Source organism: Oxyura jamaicensis, chromosome 2, assembly GCF_011077185.1.
Source record: "Oxyura jamaicensis isolate SHBP4307 breed ruddy duck chromosome 2, BPBGC_Ojam_1.0, whole genome shotgun sequence".
Lineage (NCBI taxonomy): Eukaryota > Metazoa > Chordata > Aves > Anseriformes > Anatidae > Oxyura > Oxyura jamaicensis.
Window position 1 is genome coordinate 11,252,020 of NC_048894.1, and position 26,322 is coordinate 11,278,341.

The 26,322-nt window shown below is 41.8% G+C and overlaps 1 protein-coding gene across 3 annotated transcripts in view; it reads right to left on the reverse strand.

Annotated features, from left to right (window-relative positions):
* ADARB2 (adenosine deaminase RNA specific B2 (inactive)) overlaps positions 1-26,322 on the reverse strand; it is a 311,256-nt gene that overhangs the window by 12,912 nt on the left and 272,022 nt on the right. For all 3 annotated transcript variants that reach the window (XM_035317251.1, XM_035317250.1, XM_035317252.1), the window contains one exon: positions 10,560-10,728. In XM_035317251.1, the coding sequence (XP_035173142.1) occupies positions 10,560-10,728 (169 nt within the window). The remainder of the gene's footprint in view (positions 1-10,559; positions 10,729-26,322) is intronic.

Here is a 26,322-nt window from a genome sequence, read left to right on the forward strand (position 1 = left end):
TTCCTTCCTTCCTTCCTTCCTTCCTTCCTTCCTTCCTTCCTTCCTTCCTTCCTTCCTTCCTTCCTTCCTTCCTTTTCCTTTTTCAGTTTCCTTATCCTTTTTCAGTTGCAAAGGTAGAAATATAATGAGTGCTTTGTCCTACATTACTACCATCCCTATCCATACAGCCAAGATGCTGTGTGACTTAGGTTGCCAAAATTATCACAAAGATCTTGTGAATAATTTTTGAGAATCTCATAGGCTGGCACTTCTTTGCACAAATGGACATGCAGATATGAAGACATATCTAAGAAACAAATCCTGTTCCTGATAGGCAATTTATTGGTAACCAATAGTTTGACTTGTTCTAAAGTGTAACCAATAGTTTGACTTGTTTTAAAGTGTTGCCAGTGATGAACCTGTCTCACCTTGCTGCTGTCTCAAAGGTGCAAGAAAATGATGGTGAAAACCTTGGGGCCTGCATTCTGTGACTGAGCTCCTTACTGGTGGATTAGTTGCCAGAACTGTCATTTATTTTATTTTCCTGCACATTTTTACATCATGCTAGGCACATATATGAATAGGTGCTCATTCTGAGTTCTTCAGGGGATAGGAGATTGGTTAAAAATCGGAAAAATAAAAAAGAGGATGAGATGTGATGCAGTTATCTACTGTAGCAAACCTGCTCAGCTCAGCCCAGCTAACAAGGAGTTGTTCCCCGCCACACAAACACGAACATGCTCTCTTACCCTTGGACAATATTTTTATGTAAGCTGAATGCTGTCAATCTGTTCGAATAGTTTTGAGTTCAGGAGTTCAAACTGAAAACTCCTCGGAAAATGTAGTTTTTCAGAGTGTATTTTGGCTCATTAAAAACCAAAACACCGGCAACATTTGGAACTCTGTGGCTGACTGAAGTAGAGGGTAAGAGGTGCCTGCTATTTAAGGCAACAACCAGTGGCTGTCATGCTAAATAATGTGTTTAAAGCACAATCTCCATCAGCAGCAAGCATTATGTAGCTAATTTCTTACATCATTGTTCTTTTCATTAATTAACATTTCTCAACCGTTAGTGCAATTATTGCAGTGCCTCAGTGCTGTATGTCTCTTTTCATGATTAATAAGGAGTCATTATATTTCCCTTTCCTGAAGCAGTCAATTAACACGGAATACTTTCCATTAATTACTGAATGTTTAAAACCAGCATGCTGTACCTGGAGAGCAATCTGCTCTAGGAACCTGTGACACCAATTGCTTTAAAAAGTTCTCTTTAAATTTTATTCCAAAAACACAAGCAATTTAGCCGGCTATATTAATTTGCCTCCGAAGCAGGGCTGTGAATGAGAAACATCTTTTAATCTCATGCAAGAAAAGGCAGCCATCTGGCTGCCGAGGATTTCAGAGTCAGACTCTCCCTGTCTCCCTCTGTAAATGCAGGTCATTAAAGTAATGTGTTCATCTACATAAAACTCAAATGGAATATAAAAGGTAATATTTATATACAAACAATTTAGTCCCACAATTTAAACAGCCATTGGTTTTATGAAACATTTACTTTAGTTGATCAGATTTGCATAACTTCATTTCAGAAAGAAAAATCTGGTCATTCCTTCAAATAACATCACTTTTAAAGGAAAGAACTAGCTGCCTCTTTGAATAAGTATCTTACCATGTTGCAAATTAATAATGCAAGCTTAAGAAATTGAGTTGAGTTCAGATAACAGCACTATGCCTCAAATGAGCTTCTGAGGACAGTAAAAAAATTAGACAGTGATATCTTTGTCCAGTTGGAAGCTTGTAAGATTTTGGTGTTGTTTTTAACATTTGACATTTCCTTAAAAAAAAAAAAAAAAGTATATTTGATTGAAGGAGAGAATAAAAACAGCTAAACAGAAAAACAACATATGTTCAACAATATTGGAAATTTAATGATATGCACATCACAAGAAATCATCTGAGCTTTATTTACCAAAATAGGAAATTGTGTTCAGGTCATAAATTACAAGGTAATAGTGATTATTTCATTTAAATTCTTTGCAAGGAACCTGCCTTTTCTTTAGAGATATTTCTCTGCCTAATTCTGAACATGTTCACCCTAGCATATAAAGAGATTCGGATGTCAATGGAATTACATTATTGTAAATCACAGCATAAGCACAATCAGGTCAGCCCTTAGTGTCAAAAGCATTTCATAAACATTAATTAATTCTCACAGTGCTTAAGGGGGGTAAAACCCCATATTTATACACACTGGGAAATCAAGGCAGAAAGGCAGTGTGATTGCTGAAGTCTGTGGCATTATTCCCATCCCAAAAGAAGATCCAGGCAGGTTTGGTGGGGCAAGTGGGGGCACAAAACTCCTATACCAGCAGTGGTAGGTATAAGTGGCTACAAGACAGATTGGGTGGAGGGGTAAGACTGAAGAAAACAGGGGACATACTGGGAACAAGAGCAAGTTGTGCCTGATGGGGAGAAGGTGGTGTAAAAACCACATTGTCCTAGAACCAGATAGCATCCTGTGGTAGAAAGAAAAAAAAAAAAAAAAAAGCAGAAAAGGTACTGACACTGAAAAGACAAGATTCAGAGGGTAAAGCAGCTTGGACGTCTTGCTGGATCTCCTTGAGCAACACCAAGGCATGGGGGAAACAGGATGAGGGTGGCACTGGCACTGCTACCGAGGACAAGTGATGTGCGGCTGGTGGCTTTCTGTTTTGGCATGGCCTTAGTTTGGCTGCAACCATCCAGGGAAGAGGGATAAGAGGGATGAAAAAAAAAAAAAAAGAAAGAAAGAAATAACGAGCTTTGCTTGCAAGTCTGGCCCAGGTTCAGTGTTTGGCTGGTTGTTCCATTCTGGAAAGCGGCCCTGAGCATGTGCACGAGTCCCACCATGCCAGCACAAGCCCTAGGAAAAGAGGTGTCCTGTGCTGAGCTGACCAAACAAAACGAGACCCTTGCACTGCTCCTCCTGTCCTTCAGAGCACAAAAAACGACAACAACAACAAAAAACATGCTACTGATGGGGAAATTTTTCACTTACTCATTCCGTTTCTGTTCTGTGGATAAACAGACCTACCTTAACAGGCTACCAGTTCAGCATTTTGCAAAAGGAATAGACTTAACTGACAGATATTGGGGGGAAGGTCTCCTGTCCTGTGTGGTGTTCATTCCTCGACCAACAAGCATTGAATTGTAACAACCAAATTTGGTCCTTTGATAACTGAGCAGCTATCAGATTTTTTGCAGGGGGATGATAAGGAAAGTTCTCTGAGCAGTAGTGAAGCTATCAATACGGGTGTTCATTTCTGAAGGAGCAATTTCTCTATAGCCTAATTTAGGTGCATGAAAGTAGCTGTGTTCCCATCTGTAACAAAGTGCTCACTTCAAATGCAGCTTTTCAAAATAAAATTATTATTCAGAGCAATGCAGTGTTACATTTTGGGTCCTCAATATATCAAAGTGACTTTTCTCACTATGAAGAAATATGCTGGATCATTCTGAATTTTCCTAATTGAGCAAGATTTTAAGGGCTGTTTTCAAGGCCAGGCATCTCTCTAATAACTTATATGCTGTGTGCTCCTTAATAACCCTTACACTAAAGAGAAAATCAACCCACTGCTCCCTTAGTCACAGATCATTAAAAAAAAAAAAAGCACAACAAAATCTTCAGCAAGCAGGATCAACAAAAACAAATGTCTCCCCTTTTCACCTAAATGTGGGAGCTTTTGGTGCTTAAATGGAAGGAAAGAATACCCTTCCTTTTGTTCAAACAGCAGATATTGCTGCACTGTTTACAAAGACAAAATCCAGCGTCTGGTTTTCAATATAGATAATCCTTAAATCAATATATTTTTGCCTGTTTGTCAATCATGGAAATGCCAGTGGTGAGCTGGGAGGCATCCAAGACCAAGGAAGCCTTTCTTTAATGAGACGCCGTGCTCTCCCGGCCCCCCCGAGCCCCAGCCGGCTCCTGCGCTCCTTGCCAACCAACACCACCGGTGAGGCGTTCAGGGAAATATATCCCCAAGCCACCCCCAAGTTATTTTCAGCTTTGGTTTGCACGCAGCATAATTCAAAGAGAAACTTTGGTGCCTGCCTGCCCTCAAATCGCTTCAGAACTGAGATGTGCAGAAATTGGCATTGATGCCTCACAACGTTTTGGGGAGCAGTGTCCACCTGCCATCGAAGCTGAGGCTAAAGTGTCTCCTCAGGACCTTTGGAAACCTAATCTGTTAAAACGCACTGCTGATGAATTTCAAAGCTTATTTTGTTAAGGCTTTTAATAAACGACACACTATTTGTGTCATTATTAAGAGCTTTAAGTCTTACCCACTTGGCGTGTTGTTAACCTCCTGTACCACAGTTTCTATTACCAATATTTCCAGCTATGCTTCACACAATATAAATTGTTATTCATGGTGGCCTGTGCTCAGCAGAACACCTGTGGTGTTCCTATTTATATGACCATTTAGCTATTATTGGTTTGGAAACTGGAACTAGTGCATTAGTTTTTGATCTGTATTTTAACAGTGGGTGGTTTATATATGTTTTCTGGAATATACCTCGTGGTGAAAGATTGAAATTGAAATCTCAGTCACACAGAAAGGGGTTAAGAGGGAGAATTACAAATCATGTGCACAAATCATCTCTAATTGAAGATCTCGCTGTGCTAATTGATTTTCATTTACATTAATATGCAGCCTTTGAAGTAGCTTTTCTTAACAGTTACCTTGTCAGGCTCAGCCTTCTGTTAACAATGGCTCTGGTCGATGGGCTAACACTAAAATAGATCTAAGAATTCCAGTTTCTAACACTGACTTTTAGTCTTGCATTTTTATACGCTACATTTAAATATAGTTTAATGTGCCCAAATCATCTTGTAAAGTGCTTTTCAGATTCCCACTGCTAAATCCTGAAACAGTGCTTTAAGACCACATTACCTTGCAACACTCCGAAGGTATTCTCAAAAAAGATTCCTTTAGCTTGTGGGCCCACATATGCTACGAACCTTAGCCACGGGACAGGAATAGACTGTCAGGGCTGTAATGCCAAGTTTGGAGGTCCTTTGTTACTGTTTGTGACATTTTGTAGGTGAGGTATAATTTAGATGTTCTAGGCCTTATTTAACCTCCAGGCTTAATGTCACTGTTTCTATGAAGTACAAGGAAGTTGATGACCATTAACCTGGTAGTAAGAAAATACACAGTCTTTTAAAGGTGACCTTTTAAGAAGCTGTAGTAAGAAAACAATTTTAAGGCCAGAACTTACAAGATACACACTGAATTCTGGCTTTTATTTGCTGTATAAAGACAATGTTTGTGAGGACTGTTTCCCTCAAATCCTGTGTAAACACGTTCTTCAGGCCTGCACCCTGCAAGGGCAGCTGCGGGTTGGCAGTTGGCAGAGGCCAGCTTCTGGAAGAGGACAAGCACCTCGTCTCATGCATTTACAGGTACATTCATACACTACTAGATGCAAGTTGGATGCACGGAAAGCTGGAATCTCTCCAAAGTAAATACATCACCTAGGTCAGCTTAAGATCTCCAGTCAAGTTGTTGAGGAAGAAGGTCTTGGGGAAGAGCAGTGCACTGCATAACTCAGCCTCCAAAGGGACACCCAAACAAGAACCAATTTTTATGTAAACCTTAGCATTGAATGCTTGGATTTCAATCCTCAAAATAGTCTGCACACATTGGTACAGTCATGATATATGACCTGGGAACGATGGTTTATGCTATGAGGCTGCTGTGTCATGGTAGCCTCCTCCTTGCACTCCCAGCGCTATTGCACTTCTCTGCCAAACCATGGGAAATGGTCATCATTAAACCTTTCTGTGCAGCTATTCAGGGGGATAATGCCCTGCTATTATGGATTAGCTGGTGATGGGAGAAATAATTTCTCCACTTTCTCTGCATGGAAGATGAAGAGAGACAGGTGCTGGTGATGTGATGTGTAAGTTTGATGAGCCCACAGTGCAAAGCAAGAAACCATACAGGAGGAAGGACAGACAGTATGTGTTGGCAAACCAGGGGCATGGTGGGACTAGGACTTGAGTCATGGTGGAAGGAGCTTGGCCTGAAGCTCAGACAAAGTTTCCATGAGTCATAAGACAAAGCTTATTGAAAGGAAGTTTCTGGACTCTGTGGCAGACTCTGTCTTTCCTCTATAAGTCTAACGAAAGGGATGATGGACTTCAGTAAGAGAAATTTACCATTCTTTAATATTTTTTTTCAGTATTTTATATTTCTTCTACTTTAAGAAAAAAAAGGAGAGACATTTGGAACTTCTTGTTTTATATATGTATGTATTTGCTTGTGCAAATTATCACCTGCAAATCTGGAGTGCATGTAAAGACTTGGTGTGTCTTGGGAAGCCAGCAGAGTTGTGCAGAGGAGAGTGGAGACTCTGGGCTGTCTTCATGTCACCGAAAGGGACCAAGGGCACTAAGGGAATGCTGCAAAGCTCACCCCCATGGCCAGTAGGAGCCTGAGTGCCTTTCAGACCTTGCTGTTCTGAACACTTCTGTGGGTCCATGGTGAGGATTTAGTGCTGGACTTTCCAAAATGTTGGTCACTACACTTGAATCTTTGAAGAGGAGCTGAACTCTAGACATATCCTTTCTTTATCTAACTGTGTATACTTTTGTGTGTGTGTGTGTGTGTAAGTTTTCCTTCAAACATTTGTCTGTTCCTGGACAGCAAATGCAGAGACTTCCACCAGCAGAGGCATTAACTTTGCACTGACCTTCTCATAAGCAATGGTATGAGCTGATTCCATGTCCAGCCTTGGTGTGAAAAAGCAAGAGGAACAGAATTTTATTCTAGTCCATTTTATGGCTTTGGTTCCATGAAAAAATAAAAACTAAGCTTTTTTAGGGCTTTGATGTTGACCTAGGATGTCTTTGTTGATATAAAATCCATAATATAACTTCTGATTACCATAAAGAAAATGTTAAATTACTCAATTTTTTCCCCAAACAGTTGATCTTTTTCAGAATTATTTAGTTCATGATATTGCTCTTTTTCATGGTGTACATTACAGAGAGAAATGAAAGTCAAAATCCTAGGTGTTAGTGCAGCTAATGAATTTTGGGTCTAAAGAACATGGTTTAATCCTAAAATCTGTGGCATAAAAAGGCTGAACTGACTTTAGCTGCACTGTGAGACTCACAAAAGTTCTGAGTGTAAAAGCTAACACTCAGGGTGGGTTATCTGGGGATTCATGGAGCCCAAACTTTAAATTTGCACATATAAATGCATAGGATTTTAAAGCCAGAAGGAACCACCAAGATCTAGTCTGACCTCCTCTATAATGCAATCGCAGAATTTCACCTCGTAATTCCCTGCCTGAGCCAAATAACATGAGTATTCATGCTAGAAGTGTTTGTGCTTTAATTCCGTAAGGGAATAGGTATGATACCAGGCTGTTTATCCTGCAATCTCAACACAGCCACAGAACCCAAATAATGCATACCAAGCATCAAATTCTCTCAAATTTGTGGTGATAGTAATAAAAATTGCTAAATGCCTTTGAATAACAAATAAATCTGATTAAATCACTCTCTGCTTGTGGTTATCCTCTGAGCAGGAAGAACATAAATTGTTAGATACAAGATTTATAGAATATTATTCGCTTTTCTGGGTAACTCTCTCTATTCTTGGATCTTTGATATTCTGATAGCAATGTCCTTTGCAAATAATGCAAAATGATGTATATTTTAGCAGCTGGTTAGGCTCTCAAGAGAAAACATTCTCTAATAGCCCGGTGCTCCTGAGGGGCTTTTACAAGCAATAAAATCCAAAGTATACAAGTCAGATTTTTGTCAAATCTTGGTTATACAAACATGAATTTCAGCTCTGGAGATTTTTCTTTTCTCATTGCTAGACAAGTCCAGATGATGTGAAACCAGATTCCTGCATCCTGCAGACATTTGAAGAGTCAACTGTCGTTGTGTTAGAGCAAATATTTGGAATCTGAAGAATGGCATGGAAACCACCTTCTGATTTCTCTGCTGGGGCAGAGAGGGGGGAAAGGGAACTCGCAGAGCAATATCGTTGTTCACCAAACTCTTCTATTGTCTGTATTTTCTATGTCCAGAGATGAAGGCAAAAAAAAGCTCTATATGTAGTGACACAAAGATGAGGTGAAACCTTTGACTTCTTCCCTGTATGAGTGAGAAGGATATGAAGGACAAAGATTGATCATAGATCGTATTTTACATTATATGGTAAACTGAAATTTGAGATCAAGTTTATTGATTATGCCATATCCAAACCTTTTCTCACCAGTCTTTGCTAAGCTCTACATAAAATTTCTAGCAGCCAAAAATCACTGGAAACGTACTCACCAGGGCCTTGCCGTAGGGGGACTGCTTATTTTCTGCCATGCTAGACACGTTTTTGTGAACATTTCCTGTATTGGTGCTTTGCTTTCACTACCACAGTGATTCCCAAACTAGAACTTGTGAACCCAGCTGAAGTTATGACACAAAGGTATGTAGTTTGGAGGCTGGTGGAAATAAAATCGCAGAACCAAGTCTCACGATGTAACCAGAAAGGTAAAAGGAAGGAAAATTGTGAACTGCAAGTGTAGCTGGGTTTGGGGACATATCTAGAAAGCCTTGGGCATTTGCTCAAGAAGCATTCAGAAAGTTTTATTTTTTTTATTTTATTTATTTATTTTTTTTACAGTCTTTTCCATGCTCTCTACTGTATTAACTGAATTTTTCTCCACTAAATTCTCATTTGGGCCCCCCTTCTCTGGTTTCCACCATTTCTAGTTACCGGAGTTCCTTGCACGGTGCAACATGAAAAGAACTTCTGAAGCACTGGTAGTATCACAACACTACCACCATTCCTACTAACATTATTTTTCCCTTTCCTTTCTCACAGCTTTTAACTGTCCCTGGTAAGAGTAAATATTTGCTGTTCATGATAGGGATTAACAATTGCTATTTTTTTTCTTTTGTCTAGGAAAATCCCATGTCTAGTTGAATTACAGTGCAAAATAAACATTGCAATAATTCATACAATATTAGAATAATAATATCAAAGATGAGATCTGCAAGATTTTTATTTATCCTGGAAAAACGTGGTAGATTCTTTTTTCTTCACAGACATTAATGCTGTTTAGACATGTGGCAACAAGGAAAGGATTCACTGAATGTGCTTAGCAGATGTGCTTGGAGAAAAAACAGCTTCTGAGAGTGTGTACTACAGTCAGCATCCACATCAACAGCAAATGTAATACTGTTTGCAAAGCTGATATTTAATTCATGGGCTAATGACATTCCAAACCACAGAGAGTGCAATATTTCAATTCTCAAACTTTTTTTTTTTTTTTTTTTTTTTTTTCTGAATTTGGAAAACCCAGCTGCATCTAAAACGGTGCAGGAGATCCACTAAAAACAGTTTGGGTTTTCTGTTATCTCTTTATGAATAAATGAAAATATTATAGCAGAAGATGCTCTTTATCTGTCATGCAAGCACAACATTTGTGATGATTACACTTAGCAGAGTGTGGATTTTGTGTTCTGTCTTCTGAGCCTGTTAGTATTTACATTTGCTGGTTCAGTCGTACATTTTTCTGCCAAAATGCCAGGCTTTGCTAAGCCCTCAGGCCAATTGAACTTTAGTAGGTCATCTGTTTAAAGCTAATTGAATAATTTATACATTTACATTAAACAAAAACTTTACACTTTTAAAAAATATTTTGCTTCAATTGGCTTTTAATAGTTGGGCCAAATTCTCAACTGCTGTAATTTAGCTGAGTTCTTAGGAATGATATTCCAGCAGAGAATTTGTTCATAACATTTACATTTTTATAGCTATAATGTAGCGTATTTTACATTGAGAGCTGCATCTATACACATTATATATATATAATTATGAACATAAGTATACACACATGTAGAGGTATATACTGATTGTATGCGTGCATCCAACTGCACATGCTTTGTTTTCAGTTTGTGATAACCATCATTTGTTATCAGTTAATGCTCTAAACAGAGAAAGGCAAGTATGACAACATTTTATGTGCCACCATGGAGTAATTATGAAATATTCGTAAACGGCAATTATTCTACATAAAGATATGTCATATTTACAAGAGAGAGTGGAAAGCCACAGAGGTGGCTGTGACAAGAGAGCTCTGCAATGACATTCAAAATATTAGCAATATTCTTAACAATACTTAGGGCACTTTATTGGTGCAGATGAGGTAAGCTTATCTGCATGATGGTTGGTTTGCAAGATTTGCAGTAAATGATCCAATAAGAGCAATAAGATGTATTTTATTTGCACACTGAAATTCTACTGGCAGAAAACGCTGAAAAGAGGGTTTATATTTTTGTCACACTGTAAAGAGCAACTAACAACCCATGGAGAATTTGGGAAAACGTCCTATTTACATTCCATCCTATTTATAGGGTCTATCTTTGCATACAAAGGCAGTCTTTGTTTCTGCAGGCTTTGTCAGCACCTGTGAGTTATTCCCCCACCAGTACCCATTGTATTTTGTGGCATTAAACTTAATTTCCACATGCAAACAGTTTCATGATGCACACACATTTGGTGGTACAGTACCTGGCGATTTTGTCTGTGCAGGACATGGTGATGAGCTGCTCTCCCAGCAGCACGCCGTCCCACGTCTGTGCCGCGTTGTGGCACCGGACGGGTATGGTTCCTTCTCCAGACTCAATCTTTGTTCGGAGGTGCCCTCGGTATTTTCTCACTATGTGCTTGCTGCTGTTCACTGCAAAAAATAAAGACAAGAATGGCAACAATTAGGTGCTTTTAGATGCCTTTTGAAAGAAACCGAGAGGCTGTGGTGATGCCATGGCTTGCATTTGCAACTGCCTGTGGAGGGCCTTGAAGTTGGGTGCAAAATTAGGTGAGACTATAACTCAAGAAAAGAGTACAATGGTAAAAAGCATTTGCTTATGACATAAATCAAAAGTTTTACATCATAGAATCATAGAATCAGCAAGGTTGTCATAGAATCAGTAAGGTTGGAAAAGACCTCCAGTATCATCTGGTCCAACCATCCCCCTACCACCAATGTCACCCACTAAACCATGTCCCTAAGCACCACATCCAAACTTTCCTTAAACACCCTCTGGGACGTTGACTCCACCACCTCCCTGGGAAACCCGTCCCAATGCCTGACTGCTCTTTCTGAGAAGAAATGTCTCCTCATTTCCAACCTGAACCTCCCCTGGAGCAACTTGAGGCCATTCCCTCTGCTCCTATCACCAGTTACCTGTGAGAAGAGGCCGACCCCCAGCTCCCCACACCTTCCTTTCAGGGAGTTGTAGAGAGCAATAAGGTCTCCCCTGGGCCTCCTCTTCTCCAGACTAAACAACCCCAGTTCCCTCAGCTGCTATCATTGGACTTGTGTTCCAGGTCCTTCATATATATTGACAACATACATACTGAGGTCACATTGACATTCTCTTCCATGTTTGAAAAGAACAGAGATGTTTCTCTCTCTTTCTCTCTCTTTTTTTTTTTTTTTTTTTTTTTTCCTCTCTCTCTTTTCTTTGTCTTTAAATCTAGTTGAGCTGTTTGGAAATGTTTGGAATTCCCAATGGCTGGATGGCCATGGTTTGGTGACCAGAGGCTCAGATGTCAGAGTCAGGCCAGTCCAATATCCTGCTGTGACATTTGGTGGCATTTTCTAAATGATTTCAGAACTGAGGTATGGTTTAATACCAAGAAATTTCTCTGAAAATTCTCAAAAGTTGAATTTTTAACCTCTGGGACTAAAAAAAAAAATTACAATTTGGTAACTACTGTTTGCTTAAATTACCTCGCTAGGAATTTTTTCCCCTAAAGGGAGTTACACTACTGCCTTGTGCCATTCTGGTCTCTGCCTTTGCCATCCGTCACTTCAGCAATATCACATATTTGAGGACAAGGTGACTGCTGTTGGAGTGGTGAAGGGCAAGCAGCTAATACACGTGTCCTGTGCCACGGTGAGCTTGTCTCGCAGATATACAGTGAGTGCAAAATATAGTGACATTTCTGAAGTACTTTGCCATAATTTTTTACTTTTTATAAAAGGTCATTATCAAAATTACTCTTACTGTCTTATCATGCTTCTTTGTTCCTGAGTATTTTGGTTGTAATAGAACAGCAATGTAGGAGCAAAGAAATCTTCTGGGTCTGCTCACTGTCTTACCTCAGAGGGTTTTTCTGGAGGACACCAGAATAATACCTTCTCCATGCAACAGACCTTTTACATTTTAGCCCAAAGGAAAAGGAAAGATGGTACAAGGTGGCCTTCGCTTTCCAGGAAAGAAATACTGCTTCCACAGACATGAGGATTTTGACCATATTTGCAAGTCTCCTCTGTATTTTTCCATGGCCAGCTCCTTAGCTGAACCAGGAGGTTTCTGCTGGTGAAAGTGATGCTCCTCAGCCCTTAGTGTACTATGGGGTTGCCTGGCCTCATTCTTCACACTAACACTGACTGGGATGTCACAGTTTGTCTGCTCAAACCTCTGGCCATGAGCGGATGGGTCCGTGGATGCTCCCCAGCCACTTACTCTGTCCCTCCTGCTGCTTCTCATCTTTGCCTTGTAGGACTGCTGCCTGTAAGCTCTGGTTGAAGCAATTGATTGACTTTGGCTGCTGCCAATGGATGTCTTACAAAAACAGAAAGGGAAAATAAATCACTTTAGCCTGCTGGGATTAGCGGAAGCAGCAAACACATGTAGAACAGCAGAGTCAGCTGTGACCTGCCAGCAGACGTGGTGGCTGAGCCCCCGCAGATCGTTTCCTCTTGGATCCCTTCCTGCTTTTTAAAAATTCAATGTGGGGATGTGCGTGTGGGTAGCTGGCTCGGCCAGGTATTGATTGGATTGAGCGGCCACAGCCAAAACTGATTCCCACCCAAAACTAGGCTCCATCACACCTGAAAAGTTTGTAAATGCTGTAAACTGCTGCTTCGGGAACTGATTTTGGGGAGAGTGGTTATTGCACTGCCATCCCCACTAACTGCTGTGTCCCTGGTGGGAACCACAGTGGGTACTGTCAAACTTTGGTCAAAAAAAAAAAAGAAAAAAAAAAAAAAAAAGAAAAATCTTAGAGTCTTGGAGACATCTCAGATCCCTCTGTCTTCAAGTTGGGTTGTGTCAGCTCTGTAGGGAAACCATCCTCACGACTGTCTGCGCTGCCCATAGATACATCTCTCGTGCCTGAGGGACCCCTCCCGCAGCGTTGTTCAGAGGATGCTCTGTGCATGGGATTAGCTGTCTGGGAACCGGTCCATATTCTTCTGGTGTCTCTGCAGGAAACTTTTTAAAATGCTTCTGAGCAGTGATGAGCAGTATGTTTTATTATTAAACAACAGAGGGATGGGGAAGGAAGCATGAAATTTGGACAACAAAAGGAGAAAGTGATCACTTCTGCCTAACAAATGTGTCTAGCTGTGCAACAGAGGAAATGTACAGCAAAGCCACTTTGCCTCAGTCTGATCACACCGAGATCTGGAGGTATGGCAGAGCCAGACCTCTGCCAGGGGAGCAGTGAAGAGTGACTCCAGAGGCTATTGCTGTTTCGGCTGGAAGAAAGTTTTACTTTAAGTAAATTGGTTCTCTTTTCCTAAGCTTTCCCACAGGTAAAATGAAGATAATGATGCTTCCTTGTTCTGCAAATTCACTTAAAGGTACTGCTCAAAAGCTATTTATGAAAGCCAGATGTTATTCTTTCAATAAAGATCTACCACAGGAGTCCACCTGCAGGAAATCCCCTAGGACAAAACGATTTGTTAGTGTTTCTTTCCCCATTTTTTTTTTTTTTTTTTTTTGCTTTTAAGAATATTTTCTCTAGCTGGGTCTGTCTCCCCATTTCTGACCTCTCCCTACGTTCCCCGTACTGTTTCTCCTCCTGCTCGGAGCCTCCCCTATACATGCACTGGTCTCCTTGAGCACTCTGTATTTCAACTGGTTCACCGTATGCTTTGCATATGTGTGAGGAGACATGCAACTGCTAGGGAATTTTACTGACCAGATGACAAGATGAGCATCCTATTGGGTACGTGACTTTGATTTCACTATATATATATTTATTTGTCTGGATGTACAAAGGCCAAAGTACTCCAGGTCTTGTTGTTCCTGTAGCATCTCAGACCTGGCCAGCAAGTACCAGGAACTGAAAATAAAGGTTTTTTAAAGCATTAAGAAGTGTGTGTGACTACACAGATCATCTCACTTTCCGAATGCTCACTTTAACTCAGCCCATGTATCAAAGTTTGCTCCCTGCACTGCGTGCCCTGCCCGGGGTGCAGCCAAGCAGGCCGCATTAGCTGATAGGATTCAGGCTGCTGAGGCCAGCGTACGCTCACCCTGGGATGCACTTCCACAGCACCGATAAGGGGTTTTAGCTGCTCAACTGCTATTAAATTCAATGAATAGGGTGTGACTAAAACCCTCTGCTGTGCTGCCTGTCTCAGGCTGCTCACATTACTGGGATAGCCGGCACACATGCCCCAAAAAGAGCTGTGGTATGTACAGAAAATGCTAATAACCCGGACTTCTGAATACTTTCAGATTGGCAATGATTAAATAAAACCAGATCTGCATTTGCAACATACTTAGCTCCTTTTTAATGTCATTAAATGGTGCAGAAAGATACAAATATTGAGGAAAGAAAAAGATGTCTCGTGTTTTGCACTGAAGCTGAAGACAGACTACAGCATGCAAGATGCTTGCTGGCAGTAAGAATTGCAGTCCGCTTGCTGGCACAGTCTGCTATGGATCATTTTAAAGCAGCCTCAGAAATATATTTATTTATGTAACAAAGTCACAAACTACAGCCAACTGCTGTTCTGCTGTTCAGTATGATCAAAGCATCAGTGACTACGAGCATTTCTGATCTTTCCTGTGCTGCTCCTCCAACTGCTTAATCTCAGCTAATTGCAGGGGAGAAGGCATCTGAGGATGCCACTTCAACCAGAACAAAATGTCAATTCAAACCGGAATTGGAAAGGACAAATTTAAAAATCATTTGGAGTGGATTTATGATGTGTGCTGTGCTCAGATGTGGAAATTACTCCTGAGAGTTTCTAAGATAAAAAGGTGCGGGATTATTAATTATTGGATTATAAATTTACACAGGTGGCTTGTATTCAAAATAGCATCTTGAAATCCACTGATTTCAAGGCTCAACCTATATTTTCACATTTTCTCCAGGACCGGTTCTGGCTTAAATGGTAATGAAAAAAGCCACTCCATATTTATTATTTAGTTGAAGAGTGAAGAGGAAATGGACGGTGATTAAACAGAATCACACGAGTAAGGCTCTGTCTGAAATTTTGCTTGACTGCCTCCGAGGTTCATTTTCTATTTCCCTGCTTCAGTGGAGGCTGTTCTCTTCTCATGAAGGAAGAAATAAAGCAGCATATCTTGCATTTTTTTTTTTTTCTCAGTGCTGGACCTTCCATCCATCAGCATAGTTTATAAAGCTTCCTTAAAGTGGTTTGAAACAAAGGGGTGGAAAGAGAGGTGTTAACATCTGACTGCCTTTGTACTTTGATGGTTATTAGATGCACATTCCTCAAGCAGATGCTGGATAAATGTACGCCATTGCAGTTTCTGTAAGTGTTGCAGTGAGCATCGCAGTATTCTGAGAGCCTTGGACATGTCTGCATTACTGGTAGGTGGCCGGCCAGAAAACTTGTGCTTTAGCAACTGGCAGAGTAAGACTAAGGTATGGTGGCCCAGCTTTTGGAAGCAAGAAACTTTAGGGATATTCTAAAAGGAGACTGGGTTTAGGAAAAAAGAACAGGGCCTCACAAAGGGCTAAGTTGAACTGTGGCCACTGAGGGTGGGATTCATCGCACCCAGAGCCAGGCAGGTAAAAGCAAAGGTCTCATCTGAGGGTCTGCGGAGCTCCCTCTGTGGCAAGTGCAGTGATGGGTCCTTCCACCCGGGAACACATACCTGGCTTACACCAGTGAAGTGTACATGGAGGTGAATCCCTTAAAGTCCAGACATGTTTTTTAAATGCAGGCCAGGAGGCCTGTTACATCTGAGTGCAGCTCCAGGGAGCACTTCTGCTCACTGCTAGAGCTGTGCAGCATCTGCCACGTAGTGCCAGAGCTTGGTTCACATCTGGGGTTTGGACCATGTCATTAAGCCAGATATGCAAGTGTAATTACTGAACACGTACTTTATCCAAGAACACGTGTGATCTGTGGAACTGAAATTAAAAGTTGAAATTGAACTTTACCCTTTCCCTCCTCTGTGTGTCTTTCCTTGCTGAAATCCTGGCTTTGGACAGCAGTCAGGTAGCCCATGGCCCGACGAAAGGTGCTACCTTTAGGATGCTATTCTTTCTCCTCATCATTCATCCCAAATAACATTTATGAACCTTTCTACTTCTTCCATAATTTCACATCTGTCAATAGTTTCAAGTGATGTACAGATAACGTACAGATAAGAAAACGAAGGGAATCTGTCCATTCATTATGCATCAATACGTGGCACTTAATCCGTCTTGTTGATGATGGGGAAAATGTGAAGTTTGAATCAGTTGGACAGAAAGGAAATGGCTGCATTATTTGTCCTTAAGTACATGTCAATTAAATTAGTATTTTAGGTTTGAGGAGTGGTGTTAGAGATGGTGAATGAAGGAAGGGTGTAAGAATGCTACCCCATCGTAGCAAAGCTCACCACTGTGTTTTAATGAAAATTCTTCATTTTAGACCATCAAAATCCCTCCATATATGATCAATGAAGGGTAAAATTTCATCTCTTCAGGTGACATAGAACTTTTGCAAAGACTTTTTATTATTTTTGTAGAACAATATGAAATGCATTGCATGCTCATCCTGGGGGGAGGTGTTGGCTACCTTTATGAAACTAACTGCTAACACAGGAAACAGGACTCTAACATAAGAAACACGTTTTGATGTTGGACTAACTTTGAAGCGAGCCCTGATCCCCCAACAAGCTTTAACCCCTTGGGACAAAAAAAAAAAAAAAAAAAAAAAAAAAAAAACAACCAGAGAAATACATCTAAGTATGTACCTTACAAACAAGAGGAACCCCTGGGATCAAAATATGAGAAACTAATTAAAATTCTCTATAAAACAATTTGTTTACAACAAAATTATGCTGATTTAGCTTTTCTCTGAAAGCTATAAATAACTTTTACTGGCAAGGAGGAATGAGCAGTCTTGGGTCAGGGAGATCCTTCACACCACCCACAAATCCAGGCTGGAGACTCCAGCCTGCTCTGGAGGAGAAATGCATTAGTATGTTAAAGACAAAAGCACAGGATCTGTAAGTGGAATTAAGATTCTGTGCATGTGGCAATCAAGGAAAGTACAACTCAAACACTTCAGGATTATTATTTTTAATTACTAATTGCTCCTCTCATCTAAAATTAGATGTGCAGTGCCGTTGCTTTGGAAGTATAGAGGCACCTGAAGAGAAAAGTTTGGAGACCTGGCAAAAGGCTGTGTCGGCATTGTGAAACTCCATGATGGAGAAAACTTCTGCCTCTGAAACTTTCATTAGCCTCATCTCCAGCCACAGAGGCAAATTAGCTGGACTCCATCAATGATCAGATGTTCTCTGATAGCATGGACTGCTGGTGCCTAGGTTAGCAGATGAGCAAAGCCAGGGCAGCATGGGAGCTGCCTGGGGACAGCTAGAGACTTGGTGGTGTGCCATCAGCTGGAGACCACCAGCAGGGACCAATGGGTCAGCTATGTCATCAGCTATGCATCATCATATCTTCTGCCTATTTTCAAAGAAAATGGAAAAAGATTTTCTCTTAAAGCTGGGCTTTATCTTTTAAATGTGCTTTCTGTGAAAAATTGTCAACATTCCTGGAATTGCCCATTTGGTGACTATTTTCTCTCCTGCCATGTTTTAATCAAAAAGTTTACACAAACAGAGGCAATGTACTTATTCATCATAACCCTCTTTTCTTTATCAAAGAAACATGCTGTTATTCATGTGAGTTTGGGGTTTTTGTTGCTGTTTGGAAATTGGAATCTTCAAGAGTGATTTGGAAATAAATGTTATAAAGAAGACAGCAAAATATGAAAATAGAAAATGAAGCCCAGGAGACAGAAGCAGAGGAGAAATCTGTCAATAATATTTCTGCACTAAGATCAGCTTCAGACCCTCTGAGGTTGGTATGAGCCTAGAGAGGCTGTGGTTCCTGCTGCATCACCGGACATACTCAGCTCAGCTTCAGCTTCTGAAGCTGCAGATGGCAATTATTGAGTAATGTCCTATGGTCTCTGGGTGGACAAATTCAGGCTAGATCATCAGAAGACGGTCCCTGATGGTCTCAAAAATCTGTGAATTGTAATTGCTAAATTATCCTGAATAATGAATATTCTGAATATAATAGTCTTTAAAATATATAGTGCTTTCCACTTTAATACCTAATATGTGCATTAATTACCCTTCCTCAAAGTTGAGACAGCTGGATACCTTTTATTGCCATTTTACGGGTGTGGAAATAGAAATAACCAGAGTAAAGTGAGTTCAAGGCTAGCTAGAGTTAAGACTTGTGTTTGTCACTCTTACATAGCTGGCTCCAGATTTCTCTCTTCAGAAGACTCCAAGAAACTCCCCAGGAGTCTAAGGACTTTGAAAAGCTCCACAGAGATCTCAGCTGGACCTGGAGGTGCCTGACAAGCTTTATAAAACTCCGCTCATGAGCTTTACCTGCGGCTCCTTCTCAGTGGAAGAGTAAATTGGACCAAATTAGATCTGAATGGGTGTAATTTTTACCACAGGGATTTTTTTTTCCAGTTATGGTTTGATCTTTTCTACTCAAAATATGTGCCACAGTTAGATGTGTATCTCAGTCTCTGAATTCCAGTGGGCTGTTGGGTGTTGGGGGTTGAACTGGAGCAGCAGTGTCCTGGAACATGTGGTCTTTTGGGCCATTCTGCAGAAGATCTCAGAGAACCTTGGAAATCATGGTCAAATTCTGGGATAAGCAGCTTGTCTGGGTGAAAATTTTTACTGCTATTGTGAACCTTTCTCAGCCATGACCTTTTGCTGAGTAATGTAGCCTTTTTATCACATCTGAACATTGTGGCCGAATGCAATGTTTTACACAGCAGCAAGACCCAACAACAAAGAAAATTCAATAAATACAGTGCAATTCTCTCTGGTGATTCAAACGTTCTGTTAAAATTAGGATCTGATTATAGCTGTGGAAACCTGTTTTCCTGAATCCTAACAAACACATTTTGCTTTACATGAAAGCTTTTCAATGCTGTGCCCAATGCTGGCTTTGAGCTCTCCGTAGTTTCCAGCCTCTTCTTTCTCTTTTCCAAGATAGACACACACTACACAGACATATCCTTCTACAAAATCTTATTTTCTGCTTTAAAACTCCCCCTGAAACAGCAGAACCCAAATAAACCAAAGCAGCCAAGCATATTACAAGGAGAGTGAACTGAGATATTTTCAATGCATTGTCAAAGCCAGAGAGTTCCCATAATGTATCGGTTTTGACAAAGTTTTACAACAAAGACTGAAAAGAGGAGACCTGCTAGCTCAGCTGAGTGTCATTTTACTGGAGCCCTGATCAAGGACTTGGGAGATACAGCTTCAAGTTTCTCTTTGAGCCTAAGTGCTCTTGAATGAAAAACCCACCCTGAACTAGGCATGGAAGGCAGTGAAGTGTTTTTTTCCCTACCTCTGGTTAGTCTGCTGATAACCAGGAGACATGAAAAATAAGGGATGAGATCCCATTTTCACGCAGTTACTTTATTTCAAAAATTTGCCCAGGTTTTGATTCGTCTCCAGTCAGTCAGTACTTTGAGACCCGAAAGCTATCCATGTAGTCCTTATGCTCCTGTCAGCTTTAGCAAAACACCACTAAAATGCCTAACTACCCAGCCTGACAGAGATGAATAATAAAATATGATGCAACAGCAAACTTTGAAAAGATGATTAATTGGCACCAAAATCTTTATAACTTCTAGTGTAGCAAAACCTCTTTCAAAGGCCCATTCTGGGCATGATAACACCAACACCAAGCCCACCTGTGCTTTCACAGCCTCACCTCACTCTGTCCTCAGCCTTGCTAAGTCAGGGGATCACTTGTTACCCTGCTAGGTTTAGGGATTAGACAGGAATTTAGGCACTGATAAAACAACCAGTATGGCAGGCTGCTTAGGACAACAGACATCCTTCGAATTACCAAAACCAATGGGATTTTCAGCAGTCAGATGCTGGGGGAGGAAGAGCTTCTTGCAGCACTGGAGGTGAGTCACAGCACTGCCTGCAGGCCTCATGCAGGGTGGGCGGCGTGTGTTGGAAGAGGAGGTCTTCTCATCCCAAAGCTCTGTAGAGCCCTCTCCACTCCTTGCAGGTGTTATGTTGCTGTCTGTCACCCACCAGCCACCAAAGCTGACCATTACCTACCCCCTCAGGCTTCCCATCCTCACCATGGCCCTCCTGTCCCAGGGTCCCACTCTTCCTTCTCCACCACACTTCCTTCTCCTCAAATCTCTTTGCCCACCTCTTCCAGAAGTTTTTCCCATGGTCCCAGCACAAACTTACACTGGGCGTTGGGGAGAAATCCTTGAGCTGGCTCCAAGCAGCACCACCTCCACACCATGTGTGATGTGCACATGCAGGAGAGCACTAGCCAGAGATGACATGGCCATGATTTCCATACCTAGATAATTTGAGCAAAAGCAGCCACACTCTGAAACAGCATTTCAGCACTGTGGGAGGACTGTGTTAGAGAAAACGGCAATCGCATTTGAAGCTGATGAGTTGATGAGCAGAAACATAAGTTCTTTGGCAGGCCAGTTTCTAGCTCCATGTAGAAAGTCTTTGTGCTTCCTCTGTATTTACTTTGGCAAATCGGGGCTGTGCTGGTGGTACATACAGAAAGTGGTCATTGCTTCAGCAGGACCTGATCTAGGAGGCTGACAAAGGTGCTATGCTCAGACCCCAAACCCAAACTGTTTGGACCATCCCAATATAGCCCTAATGAAGTGAAAGGAAAATTTCATCTCAACTTCTTTAATAAACAGATCCCAAGCCCCTGAAGCAATTCAATAGCCTCATGCTGTGTCTGCCATTTCTGCAGTATCCTGTAAATGACAAAGCAATCTGGGATGACTACAACAATTCATCCAGTGCTGGGATTATTTCTCTTGAGGCAGTGTTCAGTGTTACAGCCTGCAGTGCTGTGTGTATTTTTTTTTTCATTCATGTTACTTCTGGGCATGTTTGTCTATGATAATTTTTTTTTTTTTTTTTTTTTTTCCTGAGGTCCCCCAAGGTATTATTCTGCTCAGTCATATGAAAAATAGGAAAATAATGCACCTTCATCCCAGTTCTACAGATGGGTCATTCATCAGCGTAAAATCGACTTTACAACCTAGGAGGAAGCTGCTTCACGCACTGAATAACTACGAATTTCCACAGTGGATTCCCAAGCTGCAGCAGGCCAGCAGTCACAATGGAACAAAATGATACCTGGGAGAACTTGTACAATGGAAATAAATAGTGTCCAGGCCCCAGTGATGACAGATAGCTACCCCGGATTTTCCTAACAGGGGCATATATCAATCTGTTAGAACCTGTGATAGCTACAGATATTTGATTTCTTTTCAGGTCACTGAGTTATTTAGATGGTTCTTCTTGAAATGCCTTTTCCTCCTCAGTGTCTACTCACAAGAACAGATTTTTTTCCATTTAAACAAAACATGGGATTGGCAGAAGGAAGACGGAGATTTCTCCCCTTGCACTTTCAATAACATTTCCCCAAACCAAAGCTGTTGGGTGTGATTCTAGCCCAGGTGGTGTCTGTCGTAAGCATCTTCACTGTATATGCACCCTGCTACCTGCCTGCAGGACCCTGAATGATGAGCTATGGGGCTGAGAGTCTCCTGACAATTGCAGGTCATTTATGTCCCTCTCTTGCAGATGGACAGGTTCCTTAGATGGTTTCTATTTGAGTCTGTCCCTCTTCAGCCACTTTGCCCAGGACAGGACTTTCGGATAATCTGTTTTGGCTATCTTATGCTGCTGCAGTCTGGGTCAGCCCCACCTGAACACAGAGTGCTGATTCTCTAGTGTGAGCAGAGCAACCCTTCAAGGCAACCCCAGCTCTGGGGGTTAACAGAGACCATCTTGTCTTAGCCACAAGCAGGGAAAGCACAGGTTTGTGCAGGGAAAGCATGCTTGAATTAGAGAGGGCAAACTTGTCTTTCAGGGTACTCCTCAGCTTCCCAGCTTCTGGAAAAACTCCAGTGCACATCTTCTCCTCACCACATCACCTACTAAGGCAATGATCCAGCTCACGTGGTTGCAAGTGGATCCTGTTTAGATGAGAGCGCTGCTGAATGTGTGTGCATGAGAGCTTCAGCACAGCTGTAGGTTAATAGACAAGCAGGAGGAAGACCCCATGTGGAGCAGATGCAATGGTGTGTTTCAGACCTAAAGGGAGCGTGGGATAAAACAGGAGCTGGGCTATCAAGGAGTCAATGGTACAAGGCAATACAGCATGTTAGCAAGAGATAGAAAAGCAGCCCAGGGGACAAGAACGGAGACAAGCCCTGGGGCAGATTCTGTTTGTCTCTTTTGCAGTCCATGTAGTGAAAAAGATAGTGCATCTCTAGGAGAAAGACGGACAAAGAGGTAAAATCCTGCCTGGGAAGGAGCAGTGGGGAAGTGGAGGATTTATTAGCTCAATTTTTAAGCAATTCATTTTGCTTTTCAAGAGGTTCTTAAATAATAAAAAAAAAGAAGCCAGAGAGTCAAGAAGCCCTAAATTAGCTAGAAAGGTACTTCAGCAAATCAAGGGCTTGATTGTTCTATGGTTTGCCCTAGATTCAGGAAAAGGTGTAAAATATGCCACAGTTACTGCAGGGCTAGCTGTCCCCATGGCTGCAGCTCCAGCTCAGGAGATGGAGTGTGTGTGCTGTAATGGGAAACACCAGCCTCCTTGAAACCTCCAGGAAATCAATGCTAACTTCCAAATACAGGCATACCTTGCTCAGATGTACACAAAGGAAAAAAGTACAGGAGAAGGAGATGAGCTGACCTACAGCACTGAACTGAGGCAGGGCAAATGTGTGTGAAGGAGCAATTAAAGAGAGTGGTGAGGGCACTGGGAACTTGCTGCTTCATGACATAGCTGGGCTACAGCCTTGTGGTTGGAAAATGAGCAAGAGAAGAGAGTCTTGTGAAGGAGACTGGATGAGGAGAAGGACCTAAGACAAATCCATACAAATTCTCACAACAGCCTGAAACCCCTCTGGTATTTCCCAGCCTCTCATTCCTGTGAAACCCCCAAACCTGGCTGGTCTCTCCCCCTGCTCTATCCCACCCCTGCACCTCTTCATTCTGAGCCTCCTCCCTTACTCTCTCAGATTGTACCAGCTTCTTCCAAAGCTTCAAATTTCCTTGAATCCCCTCAGAAGCTCTTCCAGCTGTGTGACCTACAGACAGCAAAAAAGTTAGAAAACTTAATTCTATGCTCACAGCAGCCCTGTACCAGCTGGATTTTGCCTCTTTGTTAGAGCTGGCTTGGGATACATCAACAAACAAGTCGGTTCCCCTCAGACCCATGAAGAGCATCATTGCAAATCAATGCATGATTTGCTCCCTTTGGCCCTAATTTCTTACTTTTCTGAGTGAAGCTAGCATGGGTGTGGACTCCCTGACCTCTCCTGCTCTGCATTGCAGGCATTCCCAGGAACCATGGTAAGGTCAGATTTTTACACATGCCGCTGACTTGGTACCCAGCACTATCCAGCAAGAAATAAACTGGGTTTCAAGTGCGTGCTAGCTTATCTCCTCCCTTACCAGAACAAAGCTCATAAGAAGAAAATGTGAGGCCTCCCTGAGGGTACTGGGAAGACACGGTGGATAATAGGAAATTTTTGGAAGGAGATTTGAGAAGTGGATTTTACTCACTCCCTATATTGATAAAGGCTTATCATACTCCTTTGCAAAAACAGAAACCACATGGTGAGACACTGGTTTTAAATGTTAATGCATCTTTAGAGAATAATCAGTAACGTTTGATGGCTTGTGCTAGCTCTAGGAGAAGCTTCTTTGTTGTTTAAGAAATGAAACAGCATTCATCTGGAGTTCCTTGTCATTACTGGATGAAAGAAAGGTTATTTCTGTAGTTAAAAAAGAGAGGGAGAGAGGGAGAGAGAGAAGATCTGAATGATAAACATTATAAAATACTTATCTTTCCAGATGTCTCTGGGATAATGTGAGCTAAAAGGAAATGCTTATCTCACTGAAGGACAGCTTTTGGCAACACTGCTTTTTATAGAGTTAAATTGTCTTAAGAGCATGGGACAAAGGTAGAGGGAGCTGCTTATAGCAGTGAAATACAAACCAGATGTGGTGCACCTTTAAGTCCTGTTACTGAATCACTCCATAACCTTTGGTAAGCCACACAGCCCTTTGTGCCTCAGCTTCTGCACCAGGACAACAATTGGTATAATAACCGTCATGAGAAGTATTTTTGTGGCCCCTACAAGCTCACCCTGTGAGTGCCAGGTGTTGCATGAAAATATATCTCTAATGTAGCTTCCTGTGTACTGTTATCTAAAGAAGCATTCCCTCATTAGCTGGCAGATTTATGTGTTTGTTGAAGCAGTCCATGAGCCAAGCAGGGCCTGAAGCACCCACTTCCTTGTGCATGCAGGAGCTGCATCCAGTCCCGGATAGTCTGCGACAGTTCTTGAGAATGGACCACATTTTAAAAATAATAAGTGATTTTGTTGCTTCCAATTCTGGTGTTGAGAATGGAGAGCCCCAGGAAGCCTGCCTTCTGGAAAACTTGAGGGCATTTAACCAAAAATAAATCTTTTTCTGATATCTTTTAATATGCATGAAAAGTGTGAGGCCAAAATCGCTTCTCATTTTTGATATTCATAGGTATTTGCTTTTGTTTTTTGTTTTATAAGATAGTGCCTATGTATCCTCATTTTGCTACCTCACCATGAGTTTGTCTATTTGCTGCTTGCCTTTTAAAATTTTCCTTGCTTTTCTTTATTTTATATGCCCTACTGACAGAATGTAGAAATCATGTCTGGAAAGGAAGAGTATTTTCTTTCTGAATAGGTGCATTCTCTTTTCTCGCCCCAGCAAGCTGCTGTTTCACACATGACAAAAAGATTCCAGTCTGGGGAGAATAATACTTAATTGTTAATAAATAACTCATACAAATAAGAACCGGGAATGAAACCACCATCTGATGAATTTGCCTGTGAGGAAGTTAGGTCATTGTGTGACCTTGAATGATTATTTTACATTCCTGTGTCTACACTTTCCCCTCCATCCATTCTTCTGTCTTGCCTGTTTCACATTCAAGGTAGTCAGGGCAAGGACTGTTTCTCACTATATGTACATTTACCAATGAGGACTATGGGTATTATGCCACTGTAAAGTGCAAGTATTGGAAACAGTGCCTAGGGACAGCGGTAAGTGTGCACCTTGTGCAGCATGCACTAGATCATGGAGTGACAGAGACTTGTGACAACAAGACACAGATCTCTTGAGTCCACTGTCCCTTGGTGGGACTAGGCCCTGAAGCCAGGCAGAGGCAAAGGTGGTGTCATGGTTTTGCAACAGGGACATGCGTCCTCTCTGGTGGGGCAATGACAGGGATGTGCACGTCTGTGGAGGGCTGACAACATGAGATCACTGGGACGTGTGGAGAAGATGGGTTGTCCTTTCATAGCCAACAAGCTCTGCAGGTCTCTTGGTGGCATCCACACTAACTCAAGGTCTGATTTGTATACCTCAGTTGCAGGATCACCTTTAGAGGACAACTCCCTGTAATGTCCCGTGCCTGTTTAAATATCAGATATGGGCCCAGGGCCTCCAAGGCTGGCCTACTGGTCTCTATTTAGTTCCTCTGCCATGCAATGACCATGTAGCTGGTCTGACCCAGGCAGGATGGTCTGTGAAAGATTCTTCCCAGAAGGGTCTTGACAGTGTTTGCTGCAAGAGCAGGTGGCATTTGGAGTGAAACTGACCTCTGACCAGCACTACAGGTGCTTTATCTCATATAATTGATCTACCTCACACTCCAGCCACTGCAGCTTGGACAGCTCAGGTTTGGCATAAACACAGCCCCTCAACCCATCCATACTGCCTAAACCTTGAGAAAAGTGCATGCAGCCCCAGCTGGATACCTGGTCCTCTAGTCCAGCCCATGGCCAAGAATCTGTTTGATCATGAGGACCCTTCCCAAGGCATTTTTTAACATTAGGTTTGCATTTCCCAGCATGAAGTGCAGGCTCTGGGGTATTGCCCAGCAAAGCCACGGAGCCTCAGGTAGGCAGACCAGTTCCAGTTTTGCCCAGCTCTGCTTTTCA